Below are 27,876 nucleotides of genomic sequence, written 5' to 3'. Positions count from 1 at the left end.
GGAAGTGAAGAAGGTGACAGAGATAGGGAGGGGGTGTAGGGGGATGGGGGAGACAGGGATAGGGAGGGGGTGTTATGGATGGGGGGGACAGTGATAGGGAGGGGATGTAGGGGGTACAGGGATAGGGAAGGGGTGAAGGGGAATGGGGGTGGCAGGGATAGGGAGGAGGTGTAGGAGATACAGGGATAGGGAAGGGGTGTAGGGGATACAGGGATAGGGAAGGGGTGTAGGGGATACAGAGATAGGGAAGGGGTGTAGGGGATGCAGGGATAGTGAGGTGGTGTAGGGGATGGGCAGAGACAGGGATAGGGAGGGGGTGAAGAGGGGACAGGGATAGGGAAGGTGTGTGGGGCATGGGGGGGGCAGGGATGGGGAAGTGGATTGGGGGATGGGGAGGACAGGGATAGGGAGGGGGTGAAGGGGGGACAGGGATAGGGAGGGAGTGTACAGGGTGACAGAGAAAGGGAAGGAGCGTAGGGCGTTGGGGGGTGTCATGGATAGGGAAGGAGTGTAGGGGGTAATGTCTGCCTGGAGGGATCGGGACATTTGGAAAAGTGAGCATTAGAAAGAGCAGTGGGAGCAGCTGGAATTCTTGAGCTGCTACAGAGTGTCATTGATTCCTTCCACTTCGTCCGCTAAAGTCATTTGGTACTTTGCATCTGAGGGACGGAGAGAGAGAGGGAAGGAGAGGGAGAAAGGAGGGGGAGAGAGATAGAGAGAGAGAGAGACAGAGGGAGAGAGAGAGGGAGGGAGGGGGAGAGAGAGAGAGAGGGAGGGAGGGGGAGAGAGAGAGAGAGAGCGGGGGGGGAGGCAGAGACAGAGAGGGAGAGAGAGGGGGAGGGAGAGAGAGAGACAGACAGACAGAGGGAGGGAAGGAGGGAGAGAGGGAGCGAGATGAGGAGAGAGAGAGACAGAGGGGGAGAGAGAGGGGGAGAGAGAGACAGAGAGAGAGAAAGAGAGAGGGGGGGAGAGAGACAGAGAGATAGGGTGGGGGGGGGGGGGGGCGAAGAGAGAGACCGAGGGAGACAGAGGGGTGAGAGAGAGTTGGAGGAAGGGAGAGAGAGGGAGAGAGACAAAGAGAAAGAGAGTAGGGGTGAGCAAGAAAGAGGGAGAGAGAAAGAGCGAGAAGAAGAGCAAGAGAGGTGGGGGAGAGAGGGATAGAGATGTTGAGTACAATGTGAGAACAGATGACAGAGTCACAAAATCAAGCATATTTCAGACACACTCTCTGTGGTACCACTGTGCAGCGATCGCCCCGTCCCTAATTGCCCCTGGAGAAGGTGGGGGTGAGCTGCTTCTTGAACCCCTGCAGTCACTGTGGTGTAGGGATGCCCACACAGTGACATGGGCTGGGCTAACTGTGAGCCCTGTCTTTTATGCCCAGCTATTACAAGGGCAAGGCATTTGACGCCTCGCTCACGAGTCGATGCCTCCTACAGTCGAGCAGCTGGCGAATGGCCAGGGTGTAGGGTGGTGGGATGCTCGAGGGGAGGGTGCAAATAAATGAACACAACTCCCTGCCCCACCCCCTTGAGAGCCCCTCAGAAGGGGCAGGGCCAGAAACTCCGACTGATGATTTAGAACCGTCGCTCGGGGTTGGTTGGTTGGGGTTGGGGGGGGGGGGGGGGGTGGGGGGCGGGTGGTCGGAGAATCTGCCACATTGCACCTTCAACATTCAGATATTTGGCAGGGGCAGCCTTCACAAGAGACTGCGCTCACGTCGGTTCAGAGGCCCAAGTCGTGGGTGGGCGAGGTGGGGCAAGGGGGGAGACTGGGGTTCGGAGAGGGCCGAACGGCCTCCATTCCATGCCACGTCCCGTGCGCCGGCCCCCATCCCACAACCGCTCCCCTCCCCTCAACACCCCCACCCTGCAGCACGCGCCCCCCACCCCCCCCGACCCACCCCCGCTCCCCCGGTGGCCATGCCCTCACCGTTTCGTCTGCTCCTCTTGCAGACCACGTAGGCAATGATGGAGACCAGGGCTAGGACGACGGGTATGAGGGTCAATACAACCATCTGACCCGTCCCCAGCTTACGCCTTGACCACTCCTCCCCTCCCTGCCTGCCCACTGCCGTTGCATCCTTGCCATTCTGGAGCCCTGGCGCTGCGTTAACTCCTCTCGAGGGCACAGAGGCCAGGCGCGAACACACGGTGTGGGCATTAGTGCAGTTAACTTCGGACCCTGAGGGGAAGGATGGTGGGAATGTTAGCGAGACAGAAAGAGAGAGAGAGAGAGAGAGAAACCTTCATCCGAAACCAGCGGCCCTCCTCCCTGGTGACTCCCAGGCCCCTTTCTCCCTACCCACTTTCACCCCAGCCCTCCACCCCCCACCAACCCAATCTACTCCCCTCGCCTCTGACATTTCTGAGGGCCCTCTGAGACCCTGATGGAGGGTGACCTAAGGTAGGGAGTACCCCTGCGTGTTTACACCAGCCATCTGCGATCATTCGTGGTCAAAAACAGCGCAGGGCACCCTGGCCGAAGAAGCAGGTAAAATGGTTGAGGGCTGCCCATTTTCCCTAAAAGCTGCCACCCAGGTGGATAGAGTTGTTAAGAAGGCGTATGGTGTGTTAGCTTTCATTAATAGAGGGATTGAGTTCAAGGGCCATGAAGTTATGCTCCAGCTGTACAAAAGCCTGGTTTGGCCACATCTGGAATATTGTTTCCAGTTCTGGTCGCCTCATTACAGGAAAGATGTGGAAGCATTGGAAAAGGCGCAGAGGAGATTTACCAGGATGTTGCCTAGAATGGAGGGAAGGTCTTACAAGGAAAGATTGAGAGAGCTAGGGCTTTTCTCTTTAGAACGACGAAGGATGAGAGGTAACTTGATAGAGGTGTACAAAATGATAGAGTGGGCAGCCAGAGACGTTTTCCTAGGGTGGAGGTAGCTGTTATGAGGGGGACATAGTTTTAAAGTGAATGGAGGCAAATATAGGGGAGACGTCAGAGGTAGGTTCTTTACTCAGAGAGTGGTCGGGGTGTGGAATCAGCCTCATTAGGGGCATTTAAGCAGCTATTAGATAGGCACATAGATGCTAGTATAAGGTAGAGGTGGGGGTTAGATTGGCCTAAGCTTTAGGGTAAAATCTCGGCACAACATCATGGGCCGAAGGGCCTGTGCTGTGCTGTTCTATGTTCTACGCATCAGGCAGTGTCACAACAAGGGATACATTCAGTGAGACTAACGCTACACTGCCATCCTGCCTTGGAAATATATCGGCCATGCCTTCAGTGTCGCTGGGTCAGAATTCCTGGAATTCCCACCCACAGGGACATTGTGGGTCACCCCACGGCACATGGGCTGCAGCGGTTCAAGAAGGCAGATCACCCTCACCTTCTCAACGGGGGGGCAACAAGGAAGGGGGCAATAAACAAAGCAGGTCCAGGCCCAGTGAAAAGAAGAAACAAACAGCTCAGGCCATGAGGAGGCGATATTGAGCTGTTTGGGGCACACAGAGAGTAGGAGAGATTGGGCACTGCCCCGGGGACATCAAACCGCAGTGTGTGAGAGATTGGGCGCTACGGCAATGCAGGAGAGGGTGAGAGAGAGCCAGTGGGCCTTCCCCTTCCCGCCCGTCCACCCCGGTCATCGCGCATACCCTACCCCACACCCCCCTCTTATTGCCCACCCCCAGCGAAGCCCTTACCCAGGGTGAAGCCCCAGCCAATGGGGGGCAGCCATTAGCCTCACCTTGCCCATGGGATGATGCTGCGCGTTTCCCTGCTGTTTCCTGGGGGATGACCGTCCCAGCTCCGTTCGGGGAAGCTGCTGGTGCCCAGGGGGAGCTCGAGGCAGGGTCCCATTCCCCGGTCACCACCGGAACAGCGTCAACACCCGGAAGACTGGCATTGCCCCCCCTTTGGGGACTGGCAGTGGGAACACGAGCATCTGTTAGAGGGTAACACGGGGGGGAGGGTGAGGAGGGGAGGGGGGGAAATGTGAGGGAGAGTAAGAGAAGGACAGGGAGAGAGTGGGAGGGAGAGAGAGTGAGTGAGGGGAGATAGGGAGAGAGAGAGAGAAAGAATGAGAGGGATGGAGAGATAGAGAGGGAGAAAAGAAGAGTCAGTGAGGGGGTGAGATTGCGAGAGAGAGTGGGAGAGAGGGAGTGGGAGAGATAGAGAGAGAGTGGGAGGGAGGGGGAGAGATAGAGGGAGTGGGAGAGATGGGGAGAGACAGTGAGAGGGAGAGGTAGGCAGGTGGAGGGACAGAGGGAGTTGGCGGGAGAGAGAAAGGGAGAGGGGGAGAAATAGAGAGAGGGAGAAGGAGGATGGGGAAGGAAGGAGAGGGAGAGACAGAGACGACCACAGAGAGAGAGAGAGGTCAGTGAAAACCATCAGGGTGGAGAGATTGGGCACTGCCCGGGGACATCGGACCGCAGTGGGTGAGAGATTGGGCGCTACAGCAATGCAGGAGAGGGTGAGAGAGAGCCAGTGGGCCTTCCCCTTCCCACCCGTCCACCCCGGTCATCGCGCATACCCTCCCCCACACCACCCTCTTATTGCCCACCCCCAGCGAAGCCCTTACCCAGGGTGAAGCCCCAGCCAATGGGGGGCAGCCATTAGCCTCACCTTGCCCATGGGATGATGCTGTGCGTTTCCCTGCTGTTTCCTGGGGGATGACCGTCCCAGCTCCGTTCGGGGAAGCTGCTGGTGCCCAGGGGGAGGTCGGGGCAGGGTCCCATTCCCCGGTCACCACCGGAACAGCGCCATCTCCCGGAAGACTGGCATTGCCCCCCCTTTGGGGACTGGCAGTAGGAACACGAGCATCTGTTAGAGGGTAACACGGGGGGGGGGGTGAGGAGGGGAGGGGGGGAAATGTGAGGGAGAGTAAGAGAAGGACAGGGAGAGAGTGGGAGGGAGAGAGAGTGAGTGAGGGGAGATAGGGAGAGAGAGAGAGAAAGAATGAGAGGGATGGTGAGATAGAGAGGGAGAAAAGGAGAGTCAGTGAGGGGGTGAGATTGCGAGAGAGAGTGGGAGAGAGGGAGTGGGAGAGATAGAGGGAGTGGGAGAGATGGGGAGAGACAGTGAGAGGGAGAGGTAGGCAGGTGGAGGGACAGAGGGAGTTGGTGGGAGAGAGAAAGGGAGAGGGGGAGAAATAGAGGGAGGGAGAAGGAGGATGGGGGAGGAAGGAGAGGGAGAGACAGAGACGACCACAGAGAGAGAGAGAGAGAGAGGTCAGTGAAAACCATCAGGGTGGAGAGATTGGGCACTGCCCAAGGGACATCGGACCGCAGTGGGTGAGAGATTGGGCGCTACAGCAATGCAGGAGAGGGTGAGAGAGAGCCAGTGGGCCTCCCCCTTCCCACCCGTCCACCCCGGTCATCGCGCATACCCTCCCCCACACCCCCCTCTTATTGCCCACCCCCAGCGAAGCCCTTACCCAGGGTGAAGCCCCAGCCAATGGGGGGCAGCCATTAGCCTCACCTTGCCCATGGGATGATGCTGTGCGTTTCCTCGCTGTTTCCTGGGGGATGACCGTCCCAGCTCCGTTCGGGGAAGCTGCTGGTGCCCAGGGGGAGCTCAGGGCAGGGTCCCATTCCCCAGTCACTACCGGAACAGCGTCAACTCCCGGAAGACTGGCATTGCCCCCCCTTTGGGGACTGGCAGTAGGAACACGAGCATCTGTTAGAGGGTAACACGGGGGGGAGGGTGAGGGGGAGCGGGGGTGAGTGGGAGGGGGAGGGAGCGAGAAAGATAGTAAGAGACGGATGGAGAGTGTATGAGGGAGAGAGAGGGAGAGAGAGGGAGGGTGGGAGAGATAGATGGAGAGGTACAGATACAGAGAGAGTGAGGAAGAGAGAGAGACGGGAAAATGAAGGGAGAGAGGGAGAGTGAGCAAGGGGGACAGAGGGAGAGAGAGTGAGGGAGAGAGAAGGAGAGATAAGACAGAGTGGGAGAGAAAGGGGTAGGGTTTGGGAGGAGGAGAGGGAGAGAGAGTGAGCTAGGGGTAGAGAGAGGGAGATACAGAGAGATGGAGAGACGGAGTGTGAGGAAGGGGGAGAAATAGAGAGTGAGAGGGAAACAGCGATGGGGAGACGAAGGAGACATAGGGAGAGATAGAGAGGGGGAGACAGTGTGTCAGGTAGAGAGGGAGACAGAGAGAAAGGGAGGCCGAGAGAGAGGGAGGGAGGGTCAGGGAGGGAGAGACGGAGAGAGAGGTAGTGAGAGTGCCAGTGGGAGTGACAGAGAGAAAGAAAAAGAGAGACATGGACGAACACAGAGAGAGAGAGAGAGAGAGAGATTGAGGGAGGGGTCAGTGCAAACCCAGGGAGATAGTTTCAGGCGGGAATCGAATCATTATCCGGGAAGCAACAGAGAATCAGGGATTTCAAACGGGGAGAGCTGTCCCTCTTGGTCAGGTGATGGCCCATCACTGTACCGTTAATCCCCAGATCCCGGGAATGTTCTGGGGAATCGGGGTTCAAATTGTTGGCAAAACCCACCTGGTTCACTGATGTCCTTCAGGGAAGGAAGCTGCCATCTTTACCTGGTCTGGCCTACACGTGACTCCAGACCCACAGCAATGTGGTTGGCTCTAACTGCCCTCTGGGGCAATTGGGGGATGGGTAATAAATGCTGGGCCGAGCCAACAGTGCCATCTTTGGCTGGACAGAAAAAACAAACCGCTCAGGCCATGAGGAGGCGATATTGAGTTGTTTGGGGCACACAGAGAGATTGGGCACTGGCCCGAGGACATCGGACCGCAGTAGGTGAGAGATTGGGCGCTACAGCAATGCAGGAGAGGGCGAGAGAGAGCCAGTGGGCCTTCCCCTTGCCAACCGTCCACCCCGGTCATCGCACATACCCTCCCCCACACCCCCCTCTTATTGCCCACCCCCAGCGAAGCCCTTACCCAGGGTAAAGCCCCAGCCAATGGGGGGCAGCCATTAGCCTCACCTTGCCCATGGGATGATGCTGTGCGTTTCCCTGCTGTTTCCTGGGGGATGACCGTCCCAGCTCCGTTCGGGGAAGCTGCTGGTGCCCAGGGGGAGCTCGAGGCAGGATCCCATTCCCCGGTCACCACCGGAACAGTGCCATCTCCCGGAAGACTGGCATTGCCCCCCATTTGGGGACTGGCAGTAGGTCCAGGACCATCTGTTAGAGGGTAACACGGGGGGGGGAGGGCGAGGGGGAGAGGGAGGAGGCGAGAGAGAGCGGCAAATGTGAGGGAGAGTAAGAGAAGGACAGGGAGAGAGTGGGAGGGAGAGAGAGTGAGTGAGGGGAGATAGGGAGAGAGAGAGAGAGAGAGAGAAAGAATGAGAGGGATGGAGAGATAGAGAAGGAAAAAAGGAGAGTCAGTGAGGGGGTGAGATTGCGAGAGAGAGTGGGAGAGAGGGAGTGGGAGAGATAGAGAGAGAGTGGGAGACAGGGAGTGGGAGAAAGGGGGAGAGATAGAGACAGAGGGAGGGGGAGAGATAGAGAGAAAGTGGGAGAGAGGGAGTGGGAGAGATAGAGAGAGAGTGGGAGAATGGGGGAGAGATAGAAGGAGTGGGAGAGATAGGGAGAGACAGAGAGAGGGAGAGGGAGGCAGGTGGTGGGACAGAGGGAGTTGGCGGGAGAGAGAAAGGGAGGGGGGAGAAATAGAGAGAGGGGGAAGGAGGATGGGGGAGGAAGGAGAGGGAGAGACAGAGACGACCACAGAGAGAGAGAGAGGTCAGTGAAAACCATCAGGGTGGAGAGATTGGGCACTGCCCGGGGACATCGGACCACAGTGGGTGAGAGATTGGGCGCTACAGTAATGCAGGAGAGGGTGAGAGAGCGCCAGTGGGCCTGCCCCTTCCCACCCGTCCACCCCGGTCATCGCGCATACCCTCCCCCACACCCCCCTCTTATTGCCCACCCCCAGCGAAGCCCTTATCCAGGGTGCAGCCCCAGCCAATGGGGGGCCGCCATTAGCCTCACCTTGCCCATGGGATGATGCTGTGCGTTTCCCTGCTGTTTCCTGGGGGATGACCGTCCCAGCTCCGTTCGGGGAAGCTGCTGGTGCCCAGGGGGAGCTCGGGGCAGGGTCCCATTCCCCGGTCACCACCGGAACAGCGCCATCTCCCGGAAGACTGGCATTGCCCCCCATTTGGGGACTGGCAGTAGGTCCATGACCATCTGTTAGAGGGTAACACGGGGGGGAGGGGGAGGAGGGGAGGGGGGCAAATGTGAGGGAGAGTAAGAGAAGGACAGGGAGAGAGTGGGAGGGAGAGAGTGTGAGTGAGGGGAGATAGGGAGAGAGAGAGAGAAAGAATGAGAGGGATGGAGAGATAGAGAGGGAGAAAAGGAGAGTCAGTGAGGGGGTGAGATTGCGAGAGAGAGTGGGAGAGAGGGAGTGGGAGAGATAGAGGGAGAGTGGGAGGGAGGGAGTGGGAGAAAGGGGGAGAGATAGTGAGAGGGAGTGGGAGAGATAGAGAGAGAGTGGGAGAAAGGGGAAGAGATAGAGGGAGTGGGAGAGATGGGGAGAGACAGAGAGAGGGAGAGGGAGGTAGGTAGTGGGACAGAGGAAGATGGCGGGAGAGAGAAAGGGAGAGGGGGAGAAATAGAGGGAGGGAGAAGGAGGATGGGGAAGGAAGGAAAGGGAGAGACAGAGACGACCACAGAGAGAGAGAGAGGTCAGTGAAAACCATCAGGGTGGAGAGATTGGGCACTGCCCGGGGACATCGGACCGCAGTGGGTGAGAGATTGGGCGCTACAGCAATGCAGGAGAGGGTGAGAGAGAGCCAGTGGGCCTCCCCCTTCCCACCCGTCCACCCCGGTCATCGCGCATACCCTCCCCCACACCCCCCTCTTATTGCCCACCCCCAGCGAAGCCCTTACCCAGGGTGCAGCCCCAGCCATTGGGGGGCCGCCATTAGCCTCACCTTGCCCATGGGATGATGCTGTGCGTTGCCCTGCTGTTTCCTGGGGGATGACCGTCCCAGCTCCATTCGGGGAAGCTGCTGGTGCCCAGGGGGAGCTCGGGGCAGGGTCCCATTCCCCGGTCACCACCGGAACAGCGCCATCTCCCGGAAGACTGGCGTTGCCCCCCCTTTGGGGACTGGCAGTAGGTCCACGACCATCTGTTAGAGGGTAACACGGGGGGGGAGGGTGAGGGGGAGGGGGAGGAGGGGAGGGGGGTAAATGTGAGGGAGATAAAGAGAAGGACAGGGAGAGAGTGGGAGGGAGAGAGAGTGAGTGAGGGGAGATAGGGAGAGAGAGAGAGAAAGAATGAGAGGGATGGAGAGATAGAGAGGGAGAAAAGGAGAGTCAGTGAGGGGGTGAGATTGCGAGAGAGAGTGGGAGAGAGGGAGTGGGAGTGATAGAGAGAGAGTGGGAGGGAGGGGGAGAGATGGAGGGAGTGGGAGAGATGGGGAGAGACAGAGAGAGGGAGAGGGAGGCAGGTGGTGGGACAGAGGAAGATGGCGGGAGAGAGAAAGGGAGAGGGGGAGAAATAGAGGGAGGGAGAAGGAGGATGGGGGAGGAAGGAGAGGGAGAGACAGAGACAACCAAAGAGAGAGAGAGAGGTCAGTGAAAACCATCAGGGTGGAGAGATTGGGCACTGCCCGGGGACATCAGACCGCAGTGGGTGAAAGATTGGGTGCTACGGCAATGCAGGAGATGGTGAGAGAGAGCCAGTGGGCCTCCCCCTTCCCACCCGTCCACCCCAGTCATCGCGCATACCCTCCCCCACACCCCCCTCTTATTGCCCACCCCCAGCGAAGCCCTTACCCAGGGTGAAGCCCCAGCCAATGGGGGGCAGCCATTAGCCTCACCTTGCCCATGGGATGATGCTGTGCGTTTCCCTGCTGTTTCCTGGGGGATGACCGTCCCAGCTCCGTTCGGGGAAGCTGCTGGTGTCCAGGGGGAGCTCGAGGCAGGGTCCCATTCCCCGGTCACCACCGGAACAGTGCCATCTCCCGGAAGATTGGCATTGCCCCCCCTTTGGGGACTGGCAGTAGGAACACGAGCATCTGTTAGAGGGTAACACGGTGGGGTGGGGAGGGGGGAGGGGGAGGAGGGGAAATGTGAGGGAGAGTAAGAGAAGGACGGGGAGAGAGTGGGAGGGAGAGAGAGTGAGTGAGGGGAGATAGGGAGAGAGAGAGAGAGAAAGAATGAGAGGGATGGAGAGATCAAAAAGGAGAGTCAGTAAGGGGGTGAGATTGCGTGAGAGAGTGGGAGAGAGGGAGTGGGAGAGATAGAGGGACAGTGGGAGGGAGGGAGTGGGAGAAAGGGGGAGAGATAGAGAGAGGGAGTGGGAGAGATAGAGAGAGAGTGGGAGAGAGGGAGTGGGAGAAAGGGGGAGAGATAGAGAGAGAGGGAGGGGGAGAGATAGGGAGAGAGTGGGAGGGAGTGGGAGAGATGGGGAGAGACAGAGAGAGGGAGGCAGGTGGTGGGACAGAGGGAGATGGTGGGAGAGAGAAAGGGAGAGGGGGAGAAATAGAGAGCGGGAGAAGGAGGATGGGGGAGGAAGGAGAGGGAAAGACAGAGACGACCACAGAGAGAGAGAGAGGTCAGTGAAAACCATCAGGGTGGAGAGATTGGGCACTGCCCGGGGACATCAGACCGCAGTGCGTGCGAGATTGGGCGCTACAGCAATGCAGGAGAGGGTGAGAGAGAGCCAGTGGGCCTTCCCCTTCCCACCCGTCCACCCGGGTCATCGCGCATACCCTCCCCCACACCCCCCTCTTATTGCCCACCCCCAGCGAAGCCCTTACCCAGGGTGAAGCCCCAGCCAATGGGGGGCAGCCATTAGCCTCACCTTGCCCATGGGATGATGCTGTGCGTTGCCCTGCTGTTTCCTGGGGGATGACCATCCCAGCTCCGTTCAGGGAAGCTGCTGGTGCCCAGGGGGAGCTCAGGGCAGGGTCCCATTCCCCCGTCACCACCGGAACTGTGCCATCTCCCGGAAGACTGGCATTGCCCCCCTTTTGGGGACTGGCAGTAGGAACACGAGCATCTGTTAGAGGGTAACATGGGGGAAGGGGGAGGGAAAGAGGGGAGGGGTAGGGAGACGGGAGAGGGTGAGAGAAGGAGGCAGAGAGATGGAGGGGCAGAGGGAGAAGGAGAAGAAAGATAGGGGTTGGGAGAGAGAAAGATAGATAGTGAGAGACGGATAGAGAGTGTACGAGGGAAAGATAGATAGAGGGAAACAGAGATGGAGAGACAGAGGAGAGAGAGTGGGAGGGGGACAGAGAAAGGGAGAGAGGGAGAGAGGGGGGGAGGGGAGAGAGGGTAAGAGAGAGAGAGAGAAAGACGGTGAGATAGAGAGAAAGAGGGAGAGGCAGGTGTGGGAGTAAGATAGAGAGTGAGTGAGGGGGAGATTGATAGAGGGAAACAGATGGAGAGACGGAGGAGACAGAGAGAGAGAGAGGGTCAAAGAAGGGGAGAGACAGAGACAGAGAGAGAGAGACAGAGAGAGAGAGGGAGACAGAAGGAGAGAGAGAGAGGTGGGGGCGCAGGAAGATAGAGAGAGAGAGAAAGGGAGATATAAAGGAGGGGGAGGGAGGTATAAGGAGAGAGAGAGAGAGACAGAAGGAGAGAGAGAGGGGGAGGGAGATGGAGAGAGAGAGAGAGGGAGATATAAAGGCAGGGAGGAGATATAAGGAGAGAGAGACAGTGGGGGGAGGGAGATAGAGAGAGAGAGAGAGGGGAGATATAAAGTGGGGGGAGGGAGATATAAGGAGAGAGAGAGTGGGGGAGGGAGATAGAGAGGGAGAGAGAGGGAGATATAAAGTGGGGGGAGGGAGATATAAGGAGAGAGAGAGAGTCGGGGAGGGAGATAGAGAGAGAGGGAGATATAAAGAGAGAGAGAGAGAGGGAGGTATAAGGAGAGAGAGAGAGAGACAGACAGACAGAAGGAGAGAGGGGGGAGGGAGATAGAGAGAGAGAGAGGGAAATATAAAGGGGGGGAGGAGATATAAGGAGAGAGAGAGAGGTGGGGGGAAGGAGACAGAAGGAGAGAGAGAGAGAGAGAGAGAGAGAGGTGGGGGGAAGGAGACAGAAGGAGAGAGAGAGAGAGGTGGGGGGAAGGAGACAGAAGGAGAGAGAGAGAGGTGGGGGGAAGGAGACAGAAGGAGAGAGAGAGGTGGGGGGAAGGAGACAGAAGGAGAGAGAGAGAGAGAGGTGGGGGGAAGGAGACAGAAGGAGAGAAGGAGAGAGAGAGAGAGAGGTGGGGGGAAGGAGACAGAAGGAGAGAGAGAGAGAGGTGGGGGGACGGAGACAGAAGGAGAGAGAGAGAGAGAGAGAGAGAGGTGGGGGGAAGGAGACAGAAGGAGAGAGAGAGAGAGAGAAAGGTGGGGGGAAGGAGACAGAAGGAGAGAGAGAGAGAGAGAGAGGTCGGGGGAAGGAGACAGAAGAAGAGACAGAGAGAGGTGGGGGGAAGGAGACAGAAGGAGAGAGAGAGAGAGAGGTGGGGGGAAGGAGACAGAAGGAGAGAGAGAGGTCGGGGGAAGGAGACAGAAGGAGAGAGAGAGAGGTGGGGGGAAGGAGACAGAAGGAGAGAGAGAGAGAGAGAGGTGGGGGGAAGGAGGCAGAAGGAGAGAGAGAGAGGTGGGGGGAAGGAGACAGAAGGAGAGAGAGAGGTCGGGGGAAGGAGACAGAAGGAGAGAGAGAGAGAGGTGGGGGGAAGGAGACAGAAGGAGAGAGAGAGAGAGAGAGAGAGGTGGGGGGAAGGAGGCAGAAGGAGAGAGAGAGAGGTGGGGGGAAGGAGACAGAAGGAGAGAGAGAGAGAGAGAGGTGGGGGGAAGGAGACAGAAGGAGAGAGAGAGAGAGAGGTGGGGGGAAGGAGACAGAAGGAGAGAAGGGGAGAGAGAGAGAGAGGTGGGGGGAAGGAGACAGAAGGAGAGAAGGAGAGAGAGAGAGAGAGATGGGGGGAAGGAGACAGAAGGAGAGAAGGAGAGAGAGAGAGAGAGGGGGTGGGAGGGAGGGAGGGAGGGGGAGAGAGGGGGTGGGAGGGAGGGAGGGAGGGGGAGAGATGGGGGGTGGGAGGGGGAGAGAGAGAGAGAGAGAGAGAGAGAGAGAAGGAGAGAGAGAGAGGTGAGTCTCAGCCATCAGCAAACAAAGAGAGAGCCTGTGGGACTGGGATGAGTTCATTGGCCGGTGGGAATTGAACCGGGGGAGCTGCCCCTGGTGGTGGGGTGAGGTGATGGCCCATCGCTGGGCTGTTAACCCCCAAGCCCCGGGAATGTCCTGGGGAGCCGGGGTTCAATTCCCAACACAACTGATGGTGAATCCAAAAAAAAGCCTGGAATTAAGGGCCTAATGATGACAAATTGTTAGGGAAAACCCCATCTGGTTCACTAATGTCCTTCAGGGAAGGAAACTGGGCCAACCACCCAGTCTACACGTGACTCCAGACCACGTGTTGGAGATCCTTAATGCCCTCTGGGGCAATTAGGGATGGGCAGCAAATGCTGGGCCTAGCCAGCGACCCACGCACAGCCCCAACACCCCCAACCCAACCCGCAAACCAATGAAAGGAAGGAGCTAGGGTGGGAAAGAGGGGCCTAACATCCTCCCACCAAGAAGCTGAGCCGTTCCCTGTTGCGTCTCCCTTCCAACCACTGATGGTCACCAACCCCTTCCCCCCACCCCCACCAACCCTCCTCCACCCCCACCAACTCCCCCCACCCCCACCGACCCTCCCCCACCCCCACCAACCCTCCCCCACCTCCACCGACTCCCCCCCACCCCCACCAACCCTCCCCCACCTCCACCGACTCCCCCCCACCCCCACCAACCCTCTCCCACTCCCACCAACTACCCCCATCAACCCTCTCCCACCCCCACCAAATCCCCCCACCCCCACCAGCCCTCCTCCACCCCCACCCCCACCAACCCTCTCCCACGCCCACCAACTACCCCCCTCCCCACCAATCCTCCTCCATCCCCACTAACCCTGCTCCACCCCCACCAACCCTCTCCCACTTCCACCAACCCTCCTCCACTCCCACCAACCCTCCTCCACCCCCACTAACCCTCACCCACCTCCATCAACCCTCCCCCACTCCCACCAACCCTCCTCCACCCCTACCAACCCTCCCCCACTCCCACCAACCCTCCTCCACCCCTACCAACCCTCCCCCACTCCCACCAACCCTCCCCCACTCCCACCAACCCTCCTCCACCCCTACCAACCCTCCCCCACTCCCACCAACCCTCCTCCACTCCCACCAACCCTCCTCCACCCCTACCAACCCTCCCCCACTCCCACCAACCCTCCTCCACCCCTACCAACCCTCCCCCACTCCCACCAACCCTCCTCCACCCCTACCAACCCTCCCCCACTCCCACCAACCCTCCTCCACTCCCACCAACCCTCCTCCACCCCTACCAACCCTCCCCCACTCCCACCAACCCTCCTCCACCCCTACCAACCCTCCTCCACCCCCACTAACCCTCACCCACCTCCATCAACCCTCACCCACCTCCACCAACCCTCCTCCACCCCTACCAACCCTCCCCCACTCCCACCAACCCTCCTCCACCCCTACCAACCCTCCCCCACTCCCACCAACCCTCCTCCACCCCTACCAACCCTCCTCCACCCCCACCAACTCCCCTCCATGCCCCACCAAACCCCCCCACCAACTCCCTCCCCAACCCTAACAACCCACCAACCCTCCCCCACCAACCCACCTCCAACCCCGCCCCCCCCCAGGCCCCCCAACGGTGGTCATTCACTGAGATCCCGCAACGTCTTACCCAACGTTCGGCCTGAAGTCCTGCTGCCCACCTCCTCCCCGTCGGAGACCGCGCCTTCTCTGCGCCTGCCAGGGGTAGAGCCCTCGGGCTGGCGGTTCGGTTTGGAGCATCCGATGTTCGCCGCATCCAACGTGTTCCTCTGGAGGTCTGCGATGCCGGTGGGGGTTGGGGGTTCGGGGTGGGGGCGGGGGTGAGGGTGGGGGGGTTTGGGGGGTGTGGATAGGGGAACATGAAACAGTCAGCAACATCAAGACCCCCCAACCTCACCGGACCCCATGCCCACCAAGAACACCACACCCCCACCCCACTCCACGCCCCGACAAACCGGGACTCGCCCTGCGTAGAGCTCGCTGCATTCCTCTAGCGCCCACTCCAGTGCCATGTGCGAAGCTCCTTGGGGTTCCGCTGTGGAGGGCTGTTCGGGGTGGGGGAGTTGGATGGCAGGCGGGAGGTGAGGACGACCACCTCACCATCAAAGTGCCGTTTGCCCCCACCCCTGCACTTCCATGGGAGCCTCAAAATTACAGGCGACCCCCCACCCCGCCCAGTCGGAGAATTTCTCACCCTCGGAGGGTCCTTGGAGTTTGGAAACCGCCACCCCCACACCGGCCTCAGAGGCTGAGACCCCCCAGGGCCGAGACTGGGGAGGTAGTGGGGAGGAGAGGGGTAAAGAGGGACTGGAGAGCGCAAATCAGGTGCGGGATAGCAAGGCCGCAGAGGGACAGAGCGGCCTCTATCTCCCCCCCACCGGCCCTGCGGGTCTGCCCGTTCCTCTCGGGTGGAAAGTTGGGGAAAGGGGCAAGGCCCGGGGTTCTCAGTGGGGCTGGGGGGCTGCATTTGAAGGGGTTATATTTAGTTAATTGGTGTGAATGTCGGGGGGGGGGGTCCTTGAAGGGCTGGCTGGAGGGGTGGGGGGATGTGTTGGAGGGTGAGTGGGGCTGGGGGGTTCTGTAGGTGGGGGGGTTGTGTGGGAGGGTAATGGGGTTGGGGATTGTGTGGGGGTGGTGGGTTGTGTGGGAGGGTGTGTGTGGGGGTGGGGGAATGTGTGGAAGGGTAATGGGGGCAGGGGTTGTGTGGGAGGGTGTGTGGGGGCGGGGGTTGTGTGGGAGGGTGTGTGGGCGTGGGGGGTTGTGTGGGAGGGTGTGTGTTGGGGTGGGGGGATGTGTGGGAGGGTAATGGGGGCAGGGGTTGTGTGGGAGGGTATGTGGGGGTGGGGAATTGTGTGGGAGGGTGTGTGTTGGGGTGGGGGTTTGTGTAGGTGGGGGGGTTGTGTGGGAGGGTATGTGTGGGGGTGGGGGGATGTGTGGGAGGGTAATGGGGGTGGTGGTTATGTGGGGGTGGGGGGTTGTGTGGGAGGGTGTGTGTGGGCGTTGGGGGATGTGTGGGAGGGTAATGGGGGCGGGGGTTGTGTGGGAGGGTGTGTGTGGGGGTGGGGGGTTGTGTGGGAGGGTGTGTGTGAGGGTGGGGGGATGTGTGGGAGGGTAATGGGGTTGGGGATTGTGTAGGGGTGGTGGGTTGTGTGGGAGGGTGTGTGAGGGGGTGGGGGGATGTGTGGGAGGGTAATGGGGGTGGGGGTTGTATGGGGGTGGGGGGGTTGTGTGGGATGGTGTGTGTGGGGGTGGAGGGATGTGTGGGAGGGTAATGGCGCGGGGGATGTGTGGGAGGGTGTGTGGGGGTGGGGGGTTGTGTGGGAGGGTGTGTGTTGGGGTGGGGAGTTGTGTAGGTGGGGGGATTGTGTGGGAGGGTGTGTTTGGGGTGGGGGGATGTGTGGGAGGGTAATGGGGGTGGTGGTTATGTGGGGGTGGGGGGTTGTGTGGGAGGGTGTGTGGGGGTGGGGGGTTGTGTGGGAGGGTGTGTGGGGGTGGGGAATTGTGTGGGAGGGTGTGTGTGGGGGTGGGGGGGATCTGTGGGACGGTAATTGAGGTGGGGGTTGTGTGGGGGTGGAGGGTTGTGTGGGAGGGTGTGTGTCGGGTGGGGGGATGTGTGGGTGGGTAATGGGGCAGAGGTTGTGTGGGAGGGTGTGTGGGGGTGGGGGGTTGTGTGGGAGGGTGTGTGTTGGGGTGGGGGTTTGTGTAGGTGGGGGTGTTGTGTGGGAGGGTGTGTGTGGGGGTGGGGGGATGTGTGGGAGGGTAATGGGGGTGGTGGTTATGTGGGGGTGGGGGGTTGTGTGGGAGGGTGTGTGTGGGCGTTGGGGGATGTGTGGGAGGGTAATGGGGGTGGGGGTTGTGTGGGAGGGTGTGTGGGGGTGGGGGGTTGTGTGGGAGGGTGTGTGGGGGTGGGGAATTGTGTGGGAGGGTGTGTGTGGGGGTGGGGGGGATGTGTGGGAGCGTAATGGGGGTGGGGGTTGTGTGGGAGGGTGTGTGTTGGGGTGGGGGGGATGTGTGGGAGGGTGTGTGTGGGGGTGGGGAATTGTGTGGGAGGGTGTGTGTGGGGGTGGGGGGGATGTGTGGGAGGGTAATGGGGGTGGGGGTTGTGTGGGAGGGTGTGTGTTGGGGTGGGGGGGATGTGTGGGAGGGTAATGGGGTGGGGGTTTGTGTGGGAGGGTGTGTGTGGGGGTGGGGGCTGCTTACAAACGTCGATCCTGTCCTTCAGCCGCTTGGTCCAGCCCTGCCGCGGGTCCACACACGAGGTGCCTCCTCGTTTCGGGTAGAATCTGAAAGTCGAAGAGGGGCCTGTCAGTTTATCCTGGAGCCCACCGCAGAGTCCACCACACGCTCCCCCCACCCCCCCGTATCTAACCCCGTGCTGTCCCTGTCCCTGGGGAGTGTTTGATCAGGGGATAGTGTAGAGGGAGCTTTACTCTGTATCTAACCCTGTACTGTCCCTGTCCTGGGAAGCGTTTGATGGGGGACAGTGTAGAGGCAGCTTTACTCTGTATCTAACCCCGTGCTGTCCCTGTCCTGGGGAGCGTTTGATGTGGGGGGGGGGCAGTGTAGAGGCAGCTTTACTCTGTATCTAACCCCGTGCTATCCCTGGGTCGTGTTTGACGTGGGGAACGGTGTAGAGGGAGCTTTACTCCGTATCTAACCCCATGCTATCCCTGGGTCGTGTTTGAGGGGGAACAGTGTAGAGGGAGCTTTACTCTGTATCTAACCCCGTGCTGTCCCTGTCCTGGGGAGCGTTTGATGGGGGGGGGGGGCAGCGTAGAGGGAGCTTTACTCTGTATCTAACCCCGTGCTATCCCTGGGTCGTGTTTGACGGGGGGAACGGTGTAGAGGGAGCTTTACTCCGTATCTAACCCCATGCTATCCCTGGGTCGTGTTTGAGGGGGGGGGGACGGTGTAGAGGAAGCTTTACTCTGTGAGCGAGCCCCGTTGTAGGGGGGTGGTCAGAAGCTTGACGCGTGTGGCGGAGGTGTCTGCGTGGACCATACTCACACGACAGCCTCTTGCAGCGTCCCGCAAACGCTCACTGTTCGGTAACACTTGTGGAAACGATTGAAGTGTCCAGGCTTGACCTCATAGCGACGGGCCTGGGGGCAGCAGCTGCTGAGATCCACCTCTGACTTTGCTGCCAGGCCTGCCAGAGAGAGAGAGAGAGAGAGAGCAGCATCCCACGCGGGTTATTCACACAGGAACTGGAGCGGGAGCGGGCCGTTCGGCCATTCTACAGGATTGGGGCTGACCCTCCTCGCAGACTCAAGCTGGCTCGCCCTAACCCGGAATCCCTTTCCTGCCCGAAAATCTGCCCGCGCCTGAGACGGCGTCTCTGGGCGGGGAATTCCACCTTTTGGGTGAAGAGGTTCCTCCTCATCTCGGTCCCTAATCTGCTCCCCCCCCCACCCCCTTATTTTGAGGCTATGCTGCCCCCCCTCCCTCGTTCTAGTTTCACCTGCCCAGTGCTTCTACCTTATCCATTCCCTTCATTACTTTACACCTTCCTATAACACCAACCCCCCCACCAGTCTTCTAAATTCCAACAAGTACAGTCCCTGTCTGCCCAATCACTCCTCATACACCAACCCTCTCGGCCCCACAATCAACTATCGATTTATTCCAGGTCCTTACGGCTCTCTGGGCAAAATAAATTTCACTCACGTCTCCTTCTGCTTTAAAATTACTCCCCCCATTTTATTAACCCATTAACCTAGAGAAGAGATAATGGGAACTGCAGATGCTGGAGATTCCAAGACAACAAAATGTGAGGCTGGATGAACACAGCAGGCCAAGCAGCATCTCTGATGAAGGGTCTAGGCCCGAAACGTCAGCTTTTGTGCTCCTGAGATGCTGCTTGGCCTGCTGTGTTCATCCAGCCTCACATTTTGTTAACCTAGAGAAGAGGCAGCTTTCTGTTCCGTCTGATATATTGAGTCCTGCCCTTCGTGTTAAATATTTGCAGCGTGCCAGGATCACCCCAGAAGGACCTCGACCCATTGCTCTGTGCTCTTGAACAGAAATTCCACTGAACTCCAATAGTACACAATCTCACCCACTGTCCCCATGACATTCAACAGTGTTACCATCACTGAATCCCCCCCCCCCCCCCACCACTATCAACATCCTGGGGAGTTACCATTGACCAGAAACTCAGCTGGACTCACCACATAAACACAGCGGCTGCAAGAGCAGGTCAGAGGCTGGGAATCCTGCAGCGAGTAACTCCCCTCCTGACCCCAATCCCCCCAACCCCCCCCCCCCCAAAGCCTGTCCCACCATCGACAAGGCAGGAGGGTGAGGGAATAGCCCCCACTTCACCCTGGATGGGGGCAGCTCCGACAACACTCAGGAAGCTCGACACCCTCCAGGACAAAGCAGCCCCCCGCTCAATTGGCACCACATCCATAAATATCCCACCCCCTCCCCCCCCCCCACCCACCGACGCTCAGTCGCAGCAGTGTGTACCATCTACAAGATGCTCTGCAGAAACTCACCAAAGACCCTCAGGCAGCACCTTCCAAACCCACAGCCCACTTCCATCCAGAAGGACAAGGGGCAGCATGTACAGGGGAACACCACCCCGCCCCCCGGCACATTCCCCTCCCAGCCCCTCACCGTCCTAAGGCATTATTTTTTCATAACTGGCTTTTTTTTAAAAAAAATTCTCATAACCAGCATGTTATAGCCCCGTCCCTAATTGCCCCCTTGAGAAGGTGGGGGTGAGCTGCCTTCTTGAACTGCTGCAGTCCGTGTGCTGTGGGGTGACCCACACTGCCCCTTTAGGGAGGCAATTCCAGGGATTCTGACCCAGAGACACTGAAGGAACGGCCGATTTGGGGCGGGGAGGGGGTGGAGGTGTGTGGGCAACATAAGGCTGGCTTGAGGAAAAGTTGAGGGAGAGGGTGAAGGGGCTAGGTTGATGGGTTACCGTACAGCAGGCTATCATGGCGGTCGATGGCCCAAATCGCCTCATTGTGTTCAGCCGATGGGGACGCGAGCGGACGGCAAAGCAGCCAAAGGGAAATGAGGTCTAGCGCAAAAAGGCTTCTCCTGTTCCTTAAGTAAACAGCACGGAAGCCAAAAAAGCTACAATCCGTACAGATTATTCACAGAACAAGCCTCGCAGAGATAAAACTGTTCATTCTTGGCCACTGTAGGCGATAATTAGTGTGGTCCGGAAGGCATTTTGGCTTTTGGTTTCTAACAGCGGTGTGAAAGGAAAATGGGCCAAAAGAGGGAAGGATGCAGGGGACGAGCAGATTGGAGTCTTGCTGACTAGAGATAACATCTACAAAGCTACGTTCACACGATGGGGCTGGAAATCCTGTCAAGATATCCCAAAAGATCGAAATTGCTGAACAAAAGCATCAAGAAACGCTTCAATCCAACAATTTCGCTGCAGCTAACGCAGCAGGGATTGCCCCGATCAAATTCTTCACGAGTTCAAAACACAAGTTGAGCGGAAGCAACTCTGTCAGGACTCAGGATGCTGGAGAGACTCGGGTCGAGATGTTCTGCCCTCAGTCGCGCTCATCAAATGAGGTTCAATAGGCCAACAAGTACAAGCTGCCTTGATATAGCCACCGTAGCCACGGCCTCATGGCCCCAGGATGTTCTCGGAGTGTCTCGCGGCTCCCGCAGCTCTTTCTGAAGCGGGGCCACATGACTGCAACAACAAGCTCCCATCAATTCCCACTCCCTCAGCACTGACCCTCCGACAGTGCCCGCTCCCTCAGCACTGATCCTCCGACAGTGCCCGCTCCCTCAGCGCTGACCCTCCGACAGTGCCCGCTCCCTCAGCGCTGACCCTCCGACAGTGCGGCGCGCCCTCAGCGCTGACCCTCCGACAGTGCGGCACGTCCTCGGCGCTGACCCTCTTACAGTGCCCACTCCCTCAGCACTGACCCTCCGACAGTGCCCGCTCCCTCAGCGCTGACCCTCCGACAGTGCGGCGCACCCTCGGCGCTGACCCTCCGACAGTGCCCGCTCCCTCAGCACTGACCCTCCGACAGTGCAGCACTCCCTCGGCGCTGACCCTCCGACAGTGCCCGCTCCCTCGGCGCTGACCCTCCGACAGTGCGGCGCTTTCTCAGCGCTGACCCTCGAACAGTGCCCACTCCCTGAGTGCTGACCCTCCGACAGTGCCCACTCCCTCAGCACTGACCCTCCGACAGTGCCCGCTCCCCAGCACTGACCCTCCAACGGTGCCCACTCCCTCAGCACTGACCCTCCGACAGTGCCCGCTCCCTCAGCGCTGACCCTCCGAGAGTGCCCACTCCCTCAGCACTGACCCTCTGACAGTGCCCGCTCCCTCAGCACTGACCCTCCGACAGTGCCCGCTCCCTCGGCGCTGACCCTCCGACAGTGCGGCGCTCCCTCAGCACTGACCCTCTGACAGTGCAGCGCTTTCTCAGCGCTGTCCCTCGAACAGTGCCCACTCCCTGAGCGCTGACCCTCCGACAGTGCCCACTCCCTCAGCGCTGACCCTTCGACAGTGCCCACTCCCTCAGCACTGACCCTCCGACAGTGCCCGCTCCCTCAGCACTGACCCTCCAACAGTGCCCACTCTCTCAGCACTGACCCTCTGACAGTGCGGCGCTCCCTCAGCGCTGACTCTCCGACAGTGCCCACTCCCTCAGCACTGACCCTCCGACAGTGCCCGCGCCCTCAGCACTGCCCCTCCGACAGTGCCCGCGCCCTCATCGCTGACCCTCCAGGGAAGGAATGAGGAACAAGAACGGCTGTTCAGCCCCTTGAGTCTCCTTGACCATCCTATCCCGCTGCCTTAAAAACATTCCAGATATCTGCCTCCACTAAAAATGACGGGAAGAGAGGCAGCGTTGGGGAGCCAAAAGGACTATGGGAATCTCAGAGGAAGAGTCAACATTGTTAACAAAATCTGAAAGACTAGGATAAGAGGATAATTTTCTGAAGAAGGGCCTAGGCCTGAAACATCAGCCTTCCTGCTCCTCTGGTGCTGCTTGGCCTGCTGTGTTCATCCAGCTGCACACCTTGTTATCTCGGATCCTCCAGCATCTGCAGTTCCTACTATTTCCAAACGACTCGGAGCTGTTTTTGAAACAAGTATCATGCCAAAGTAATAAAAAGGCTGGATGAACACAGCAGGCCAAGCAGCATCTCAGGAGCACAAAAGCTGACGTTTCGGGCCTAGACCCTTCATCAGAGAGGGGGATGGGGGGAGGGAACTGGAATAAATAGGGAGAGAGGGGGAGGCGGACCGAAGATGGAAAGAAAAGAAGATAGGTGGAGAGGAGAGTATAGGTGGGGAGGTAGGGAGGGGATAGGTCAGTCCAGGGAAGACGGACAGGTCAAGGAGGTGGGATGAGGTTAGTAGGTAGCGGGGGGTGCGGCTTGGGGTGGGAGGAAGGGATGGCTGAGAGGAAGAACCGGTTAGGGAGGCAGAGACAGGTTGGACTGGTTTTGGGATGCAGTGGGTGGGGGGGAAGAGCTGGGCTGGTTGTGTGCACCATGTGTACCCTCACCCCATCCCCCTCTCTGATGAAGGGTCTAGGCCCGAAACGTCAGCTTTTGTGCTCCTGAGATGCTGCTTGGCCTGCTGTGTTCATCCAGCCTCACATTTTATTATCTTGGAATCTCCAGCATCTGCAGTTCCCATTATCTATCATGCCAAAGTGTTCCTTTAAAAAAAAATTGCATTGACCTCGACCATCAGAAGAGCAAAGAGCGTGGGTTGAGATGTCTTTGCCAAGGATCGTCACAGCTGGGAAGGCTCAGGAAGAGACAGCAAGGGGTCACAGATGAGTGACATTTTCCACAAAGTTCAGGCTTTTTGGGGATCAGTGATTGAGGAGCAGACGGCTCCGCATGCCCCCCCTGTGCCAGTGTACCGAGGGGCATTCGCCAGGCTTTGGGGTGGCGGGGGGTGGGGGTGGGGGCGGGTGCGCAGGGCTGCTGCGTGAGCAGTGCAGTCAGGGAGTCATTTTGTCGTCACCCCGGCGCTCCTGGTGAAAAGAGACTGGCGGTCCGAACATGAAAAGCCAACCAGCCAGCGAGGAGGCGTCAGTCTGCAGCTCACGGCCGTCGGAGCGAGGGGGTTTAGCGGGATTTCACCGGGACCGAGCATCCCAAAACGGACTGTTTGGCTAGGTGTATCGTGCTTGGTAGAAACACTGCTCAGTGTAATATTTAGCATGTGCATCGGTCTCATGTTCCCGTCTGTGTTTTGTACAATTATTTATGGCTAGCCTCAGTTATTGCCCAACTTCATTCCACTCTCAACACCAGAGATTTTCGCGACATCGATCAGATAGAACCTTTCATTTCAGTCCTTACCACAACCCAGTGCGAGAGAGGCTGGGATGGGGGGTTGCATGTGGTGAGGGTGAATTGAGAAGGGGTCTCCATGTTTTGGAGGAAGGGGGGGGGGTGGTAACGAGGTGGGAGTCTCTCTCCCAGGCACTCGTGTAGCGCCTCTCGTCAGAAGTTTTCAGCGGGCCGTTCGGCCCATCGGGACTCTCACCGCGACCCCCCTACCCCACCCAACAGAGGGGGTCCAGGGAGGCCGGGTGACTGAGGGACGGAGGGAGCGGAGGAGTTAGGGAGACAGGGTAGGGATGGGGCTCGAGGTCTGAGGGGGTTAGCCACAGTCTGATCCAGTGGGTGGGGCAGGGATGAGGGGCTGAAGGGTCTACTCTCCAGCTTCTTTTATGTCACACAGATCATGCCCTCAAACACCTCCTCTTGCGAGCCCTGACCCCAAAGCACTCATAGGAAAAAACAGAGGCAGGCCCTTCAATGTTCTCCGTCCTTCAATACGATCATGGCTGATTGTCCAACTCGGACCCTTGTGTCCAACTCCTTGTAGAGTCGCAGAGCCATATAGCACAGAAACAGACCCTTCGGCCCAACTCATCCATGCTGACCCAGATATCCTACATTAATCTAGCCCCATTTGCCAGCATTTGGCACATATCCCTCTAAACCCTTCCTATCCATGTCCCCATCCAGATGCCTTTTAAATGCTGTAACTGTACCAGCCCCCACCACTGCCTCTGGCAGCTCGTTCCATACATGCACCACCCTCTGTGTCACCTCATAGGTCCCTTTTAAATCGTTCCCCTCTCACCTTAAACCTATGCCCCTCTAGTTTTGGACCCCCCCACCCTGGGGAAAAGACCTTGTCAATTCACCCTATCCATGCCCCTCCTGATTTTATAAACCTCTATAAGGTCCCCCTTCAGCCTGCGACGTTCCAGGGGAAATAGCCCCGGCTTTTTCAGCCTCTCTCTGTAGCGCAAGCCTTCTGACCTTGGCAACATTCCTGTAAATGTTTTCAAGTTTCACAACATCCTTCCTGTAGCAGGGAGACCAGGATTGAACGCAGTATTCCAATAGTGGCCCTAACCAATGTCCTGTACAGCCACAACATGACCCTCCCAACTCCTACACTCAACGCACTGACCAATAAAGGCGGGCGTCCCAAACACCTTCCTCACCGCCCTGTCTACCTGCGGCTCCACTTTCAGGGAACTATGTACCTGCCCCCCAAGGTCTCTCTGCTCAGTGACACTCCCCAGGACCTCACTATTAACTGTATAAGTCCTGCCCTGATGTGCCTTTCCAAAACGCAGCACCTCACATTTATCTAAATTAAACTCCATCTGCCACCCATCGGCCCATCTGATCAAGGTCCTGCTGTCCTTTGAGATAACCTTCATCGCTGTCCACTACAGCCTCCAATTTTGGTCCAATCTGCAAAGTGACTAACCATCCATCCTATGTTCACATCCAAATCATTGATATAAATGTCAGAAAGCAGTGGGACCCAGCACCGATCTTTGCGGTGCACCTACGGTCCAGGAGTCCTGTCTGAAAAGCCACCCCGCTCTGTCTCCTACCTTCAAGCCAATTTTGTATCCCATTGGCTAGCTCTCCTTGGATCCTGTGTGATCTAACCTCGCTAACTAGCTGGCTGTGCAGAACCTAGTCAAACGGCTCGCTGAAGTGCATAAAGCTGATTAAAACCGAAAGGACTGCAGATGCTGTAAATCAGGAACAGGGACAGAAGCTGCTGGAAAAGCTCAGCAGGTCTGGCAGCATCTGCGAAGGGGAGAACAGAGTTAACATTTCGGGTGCTGTTCTGAGGAAGGGTCACTGGAAGCGTTAACTCTGAATACTTCTTCGCAGCTGGCGCCAGATCTGCTGAGCTTCTCCAGCAGCTTCAGTCTCTCTCCTATAGACCGTCACCACCCTTCTGTTTCTGGACTCTCCTCCTGGTCATTGGGAACATCCTCACTGCCCAGCCCTGGTAGAATTTTATTGGTTTTTATGAGACCGCAACCCCACACACCGCAACATCCCACTCCTCTCCGTTTATCAGCCTCCCTCTTAGCTCTGGACTCCCCAGTCCTCTTCCGATTCTGCACTGCTCTGTGAGGAACTACAGATAGGTGTGAACACAGACCCGGCCCATCGCACAAATCGACCTCCCATCCACAGACTCCGACTCTACCTCCTGGTTTCTCGGGAAAACAGCCAGCATCATGGAAGACTACCCCCCCCCCGCCCCGCCCCCAGTTATAATCTCTTTCAACCTCTTCGATCAATTCGAGCGTACAAAAGCCAGCACCTCACACACACACACACACACACACACACACAGTCACACACAGCCACACACACACTCACACACACACACACACATATACAGCCACACACACACACACACAGACACACACACACAGAGTCACACACACTCTCACACACACACACTCACACACACACACACACATATACAGCCACACACACACACACACAGACACAAACAGCCACACACACACAGAGTCACACACAGCCACACACACACTCACACACACACACACACATATACAGCCACACACACACACACAGACGCACACAGCCACACACACACACACACACACACAGCCACACACAGTCACACACAGCCACACACACACACACACACAGAGTCACACACAGCCACACACACACTCACACACACACACACATATACAGCCACACATACACACACACACACACGCTCTCTCTCTCTCACACACACAAACACTCTCTCACTTAGACACACACACACTCTCTCTCTCTCACTTACACACACTCACTCACTCTCTCTCACTTAGACACACACACACTCTCTCTCTCACTTAGACAAACACACTCACTCTCTCTCTCTCACTTAGACACACACACACTCACTCACTCTCTGTCACTTAGACACACACACTCACGCTCTCTCTCTCACTTAGACACACACACACTCTCTCTCTCTCACGTAGACACATACACTCTCTCTCTCACAGACACACACACACTCACGCTCTCTCTCTCACTTAGACACACACACTCACGCTCTCTCTCTCACTTAGACACACACACACTCTCTCTCTCTCACGTAGACACATACACTCTCTCTCTCACAGACACACACACACACACAGCCAAAGAGCACACCAGTCAGCTGAAGCAGGTGAAGAGGTGCCAGCCAAAGCTTGGTACTTACCAGACTGTAGTAATACCACGTTGGCAAGAAGAAAGGAGACAGTGGCCACCTTGTAGTTTATAAGCCAGAAGCTGCTCATTTCTGCTGCAGGGAGATGAAGGCGCTCAGCCCCTGAGCTGAGGCATTAATGTCTGACAAAGCTTGGGCTCTGACTCTCCAATAAAGTATGAAATGACCGGTAGGGGAATTTCCACTGGCTGCTGATCCTGCATGGGGGCTGGATGTAGCAAAAGCAAAATAACTCTCTTCCTGCTCTTCCCTAGCATTGGCAGTGCCAGATGGAACTACCCAGGAGAACTGAAATCCCTGGAGAGACTGGTAACAGTGCTGGGGAAACCAGGCTCCAATCTCTCATGTTCTCTGCACCTCCTTCCATGTCTGGCCAATTCACACACTCTCCAATGTCTCCATAGAACCTGTCCCCACCACATTCCCAGGGAAGTGCATTCCAGATCCCAGTTACATCGGGTAAAGTTGCCGAGGTTTCACAAAAGCACACAGCTCACGTGAGAGAGAGAGAGAGAGAGGAAGGGAGAGACAGAGGGTGGGAGGGAGAAAGATAGAGAGAGAGAGAGAAGACAGACAGAGTGGAGGCGGGGAGAGATTGCCACAGAGAGAGAGAGAGAGAGAGAGAGACAGACACAGAGTGACAGGGAGAGAGCGAGAAAGAGACAGGGAGAGAGAGAGTGAGAGGGAGAAAGGGAGGGAGACAGAGAGAGAGAGAGAGGAAGACAGACTGAGAGACAGAGAGTGAGATGGCGAGAGAGAGAAAGAGACAGGGAGAAAGAGAGGAAGAGAGACAGAGAGACAGAGTGAGATGGGGAGAGAGAGAAAAAGACAGGGAGATAGAGAGAAGAAGAGGCTGAGACTGAGAGGGAGAGGTAGAGAGAGAGAGACAGGGAGAGAGAGAGAGGGACAGCAGAGAGAGAAAGAGAGAGAGGGAGACAGAAAGAGAAAGTGAGAGGGAGACAGAGAGAGAGAAAGTGACAGGGAGAGAGAAAGAGAGAGACAGAGAGAGACAGAAAGGGGAGGGGACAGAGAAAGAGACAGAAAGAGACAGAGAGGAGATGAGAGTGAGAGAGAGGGAGAGGGAGATATGGAGAGAAAGAGAGAGAGATGACAGAGCGAGAGAGAGGCAGAAAGAGAGAGAAAAAGTTACAGGGAGGGAGAGAGAGACTGTGAGAGAGAGATAAGGGGGTAGTGGTGAGAGACACAGAGAGACAGAGTAGAGAGAGACAGAAAGAGAGAGAGTCAGAAAGAGAGAGGGGGCAAGAGAGAGCTGGAGAGAGAAAGGGAGAGATGGAGACAGGG

The 27,876-nt window shown here is 57.8% G+C and overlaps 1 protein-coding gene across 3 annotated transcripts; it reads right to left on the bottom strand.

Annotated features, from left to right (window-relative positions):
• Window positions 1-545: 545 nt before the first annotated feature.
• LOC132207338 (filaggrin-2-like) lies at window positions 546-27,408 on the bottom strand. Of its 3 annotated transcripts, XM_059642650.1 has the most exons (14): window positions 26,566-27,407; window positions 18,048-18,189; window positions 17,241-17,323; window positions 14,671-14,817; window positions 10,727-10,924; window positions 9,741-9,938; window positions 8,850-9,047; window positions 7,906-8,103; window positions 6,901-7,098; window positions 5,428-5,625; window positions 4,573-4,770; window positions 3,695-3,892; window positions 1,933-2,184; window positions 546-659 (listed from the first exon to the last, which is right to left on the bottom strand). In XM_059642650.1, the coding sequence occupies exons 1-14, from the start codon at window positions 26,642-26,644 to the stop codon at window positions 601-603; spliced, it is 2,346 nt and encodes a 781-aa protein (XP_059498633.1). In that variant the 5' UTR covers window positions 26,645-27,407; the 3' UTR covers window positions 546-600. The 3 variants fall into 3 exon arrangements, with proteins under 3 accessions (XP_059498633.1, XP_059498635.1, XP_059498634.1); XM_059642652.1 differs by lacking the exon at window positions 3,695-3,892 and having other exon boundaries at window positions 26,566-27,408; XM_059642651.1 differs by lacking the exon at window positions 4,573-4,770.
• Window positions 27,409-27,876: the final 468 nt, after the last annotated feature.

The sequence above is a fragment of the Stegostoma tigrinum genome, chromosome 45 (assembly GCF_030684315.1).
Source record: "Stegostoma tigrinum isolate sSteTig4 chromosome 45, sSteTig4.hap1, whole genome shotgun sequence".
Taxonomy (NCBI): domain Eukaryota; kingdom Metazoa; phylum Chordata; class Chondrichthyes; order Orectolobiformes; family Stegostomatidae; genus Stegostoma; species Stegostoma tigrinum.
The sequence above is the reverse complement of the archived record's forward strand: the minus strand, read 5'-3'. Positions and strand labels throughout refer to the sequence as shown.

Bases quoted from the DNA above. Each gene is read 5' to 3' on its own strand.
- LOC132207338 (XM_059642650.1), bottom strand. From the start codon at position 26,644: ATGAGCAGCTTCTGGCTTATAAACTACAAGGTGGCCACTGTCTCCTTT. The intron at 4,771-5,427 runs GTGAGGCTAATG...ACCCTCTAACAG, and splicing joins AGCATCATCCCATGGGCAAG to ATGCTCGTGTTCCTACTGCC. The intron at 3,893-4,572 runs GTGAGGCTAATG...ACCCTCTAACAG, and splicing joins AGCATCATCCCATGGGCAAG to ATGCTCGTGTTCCCACTGCC.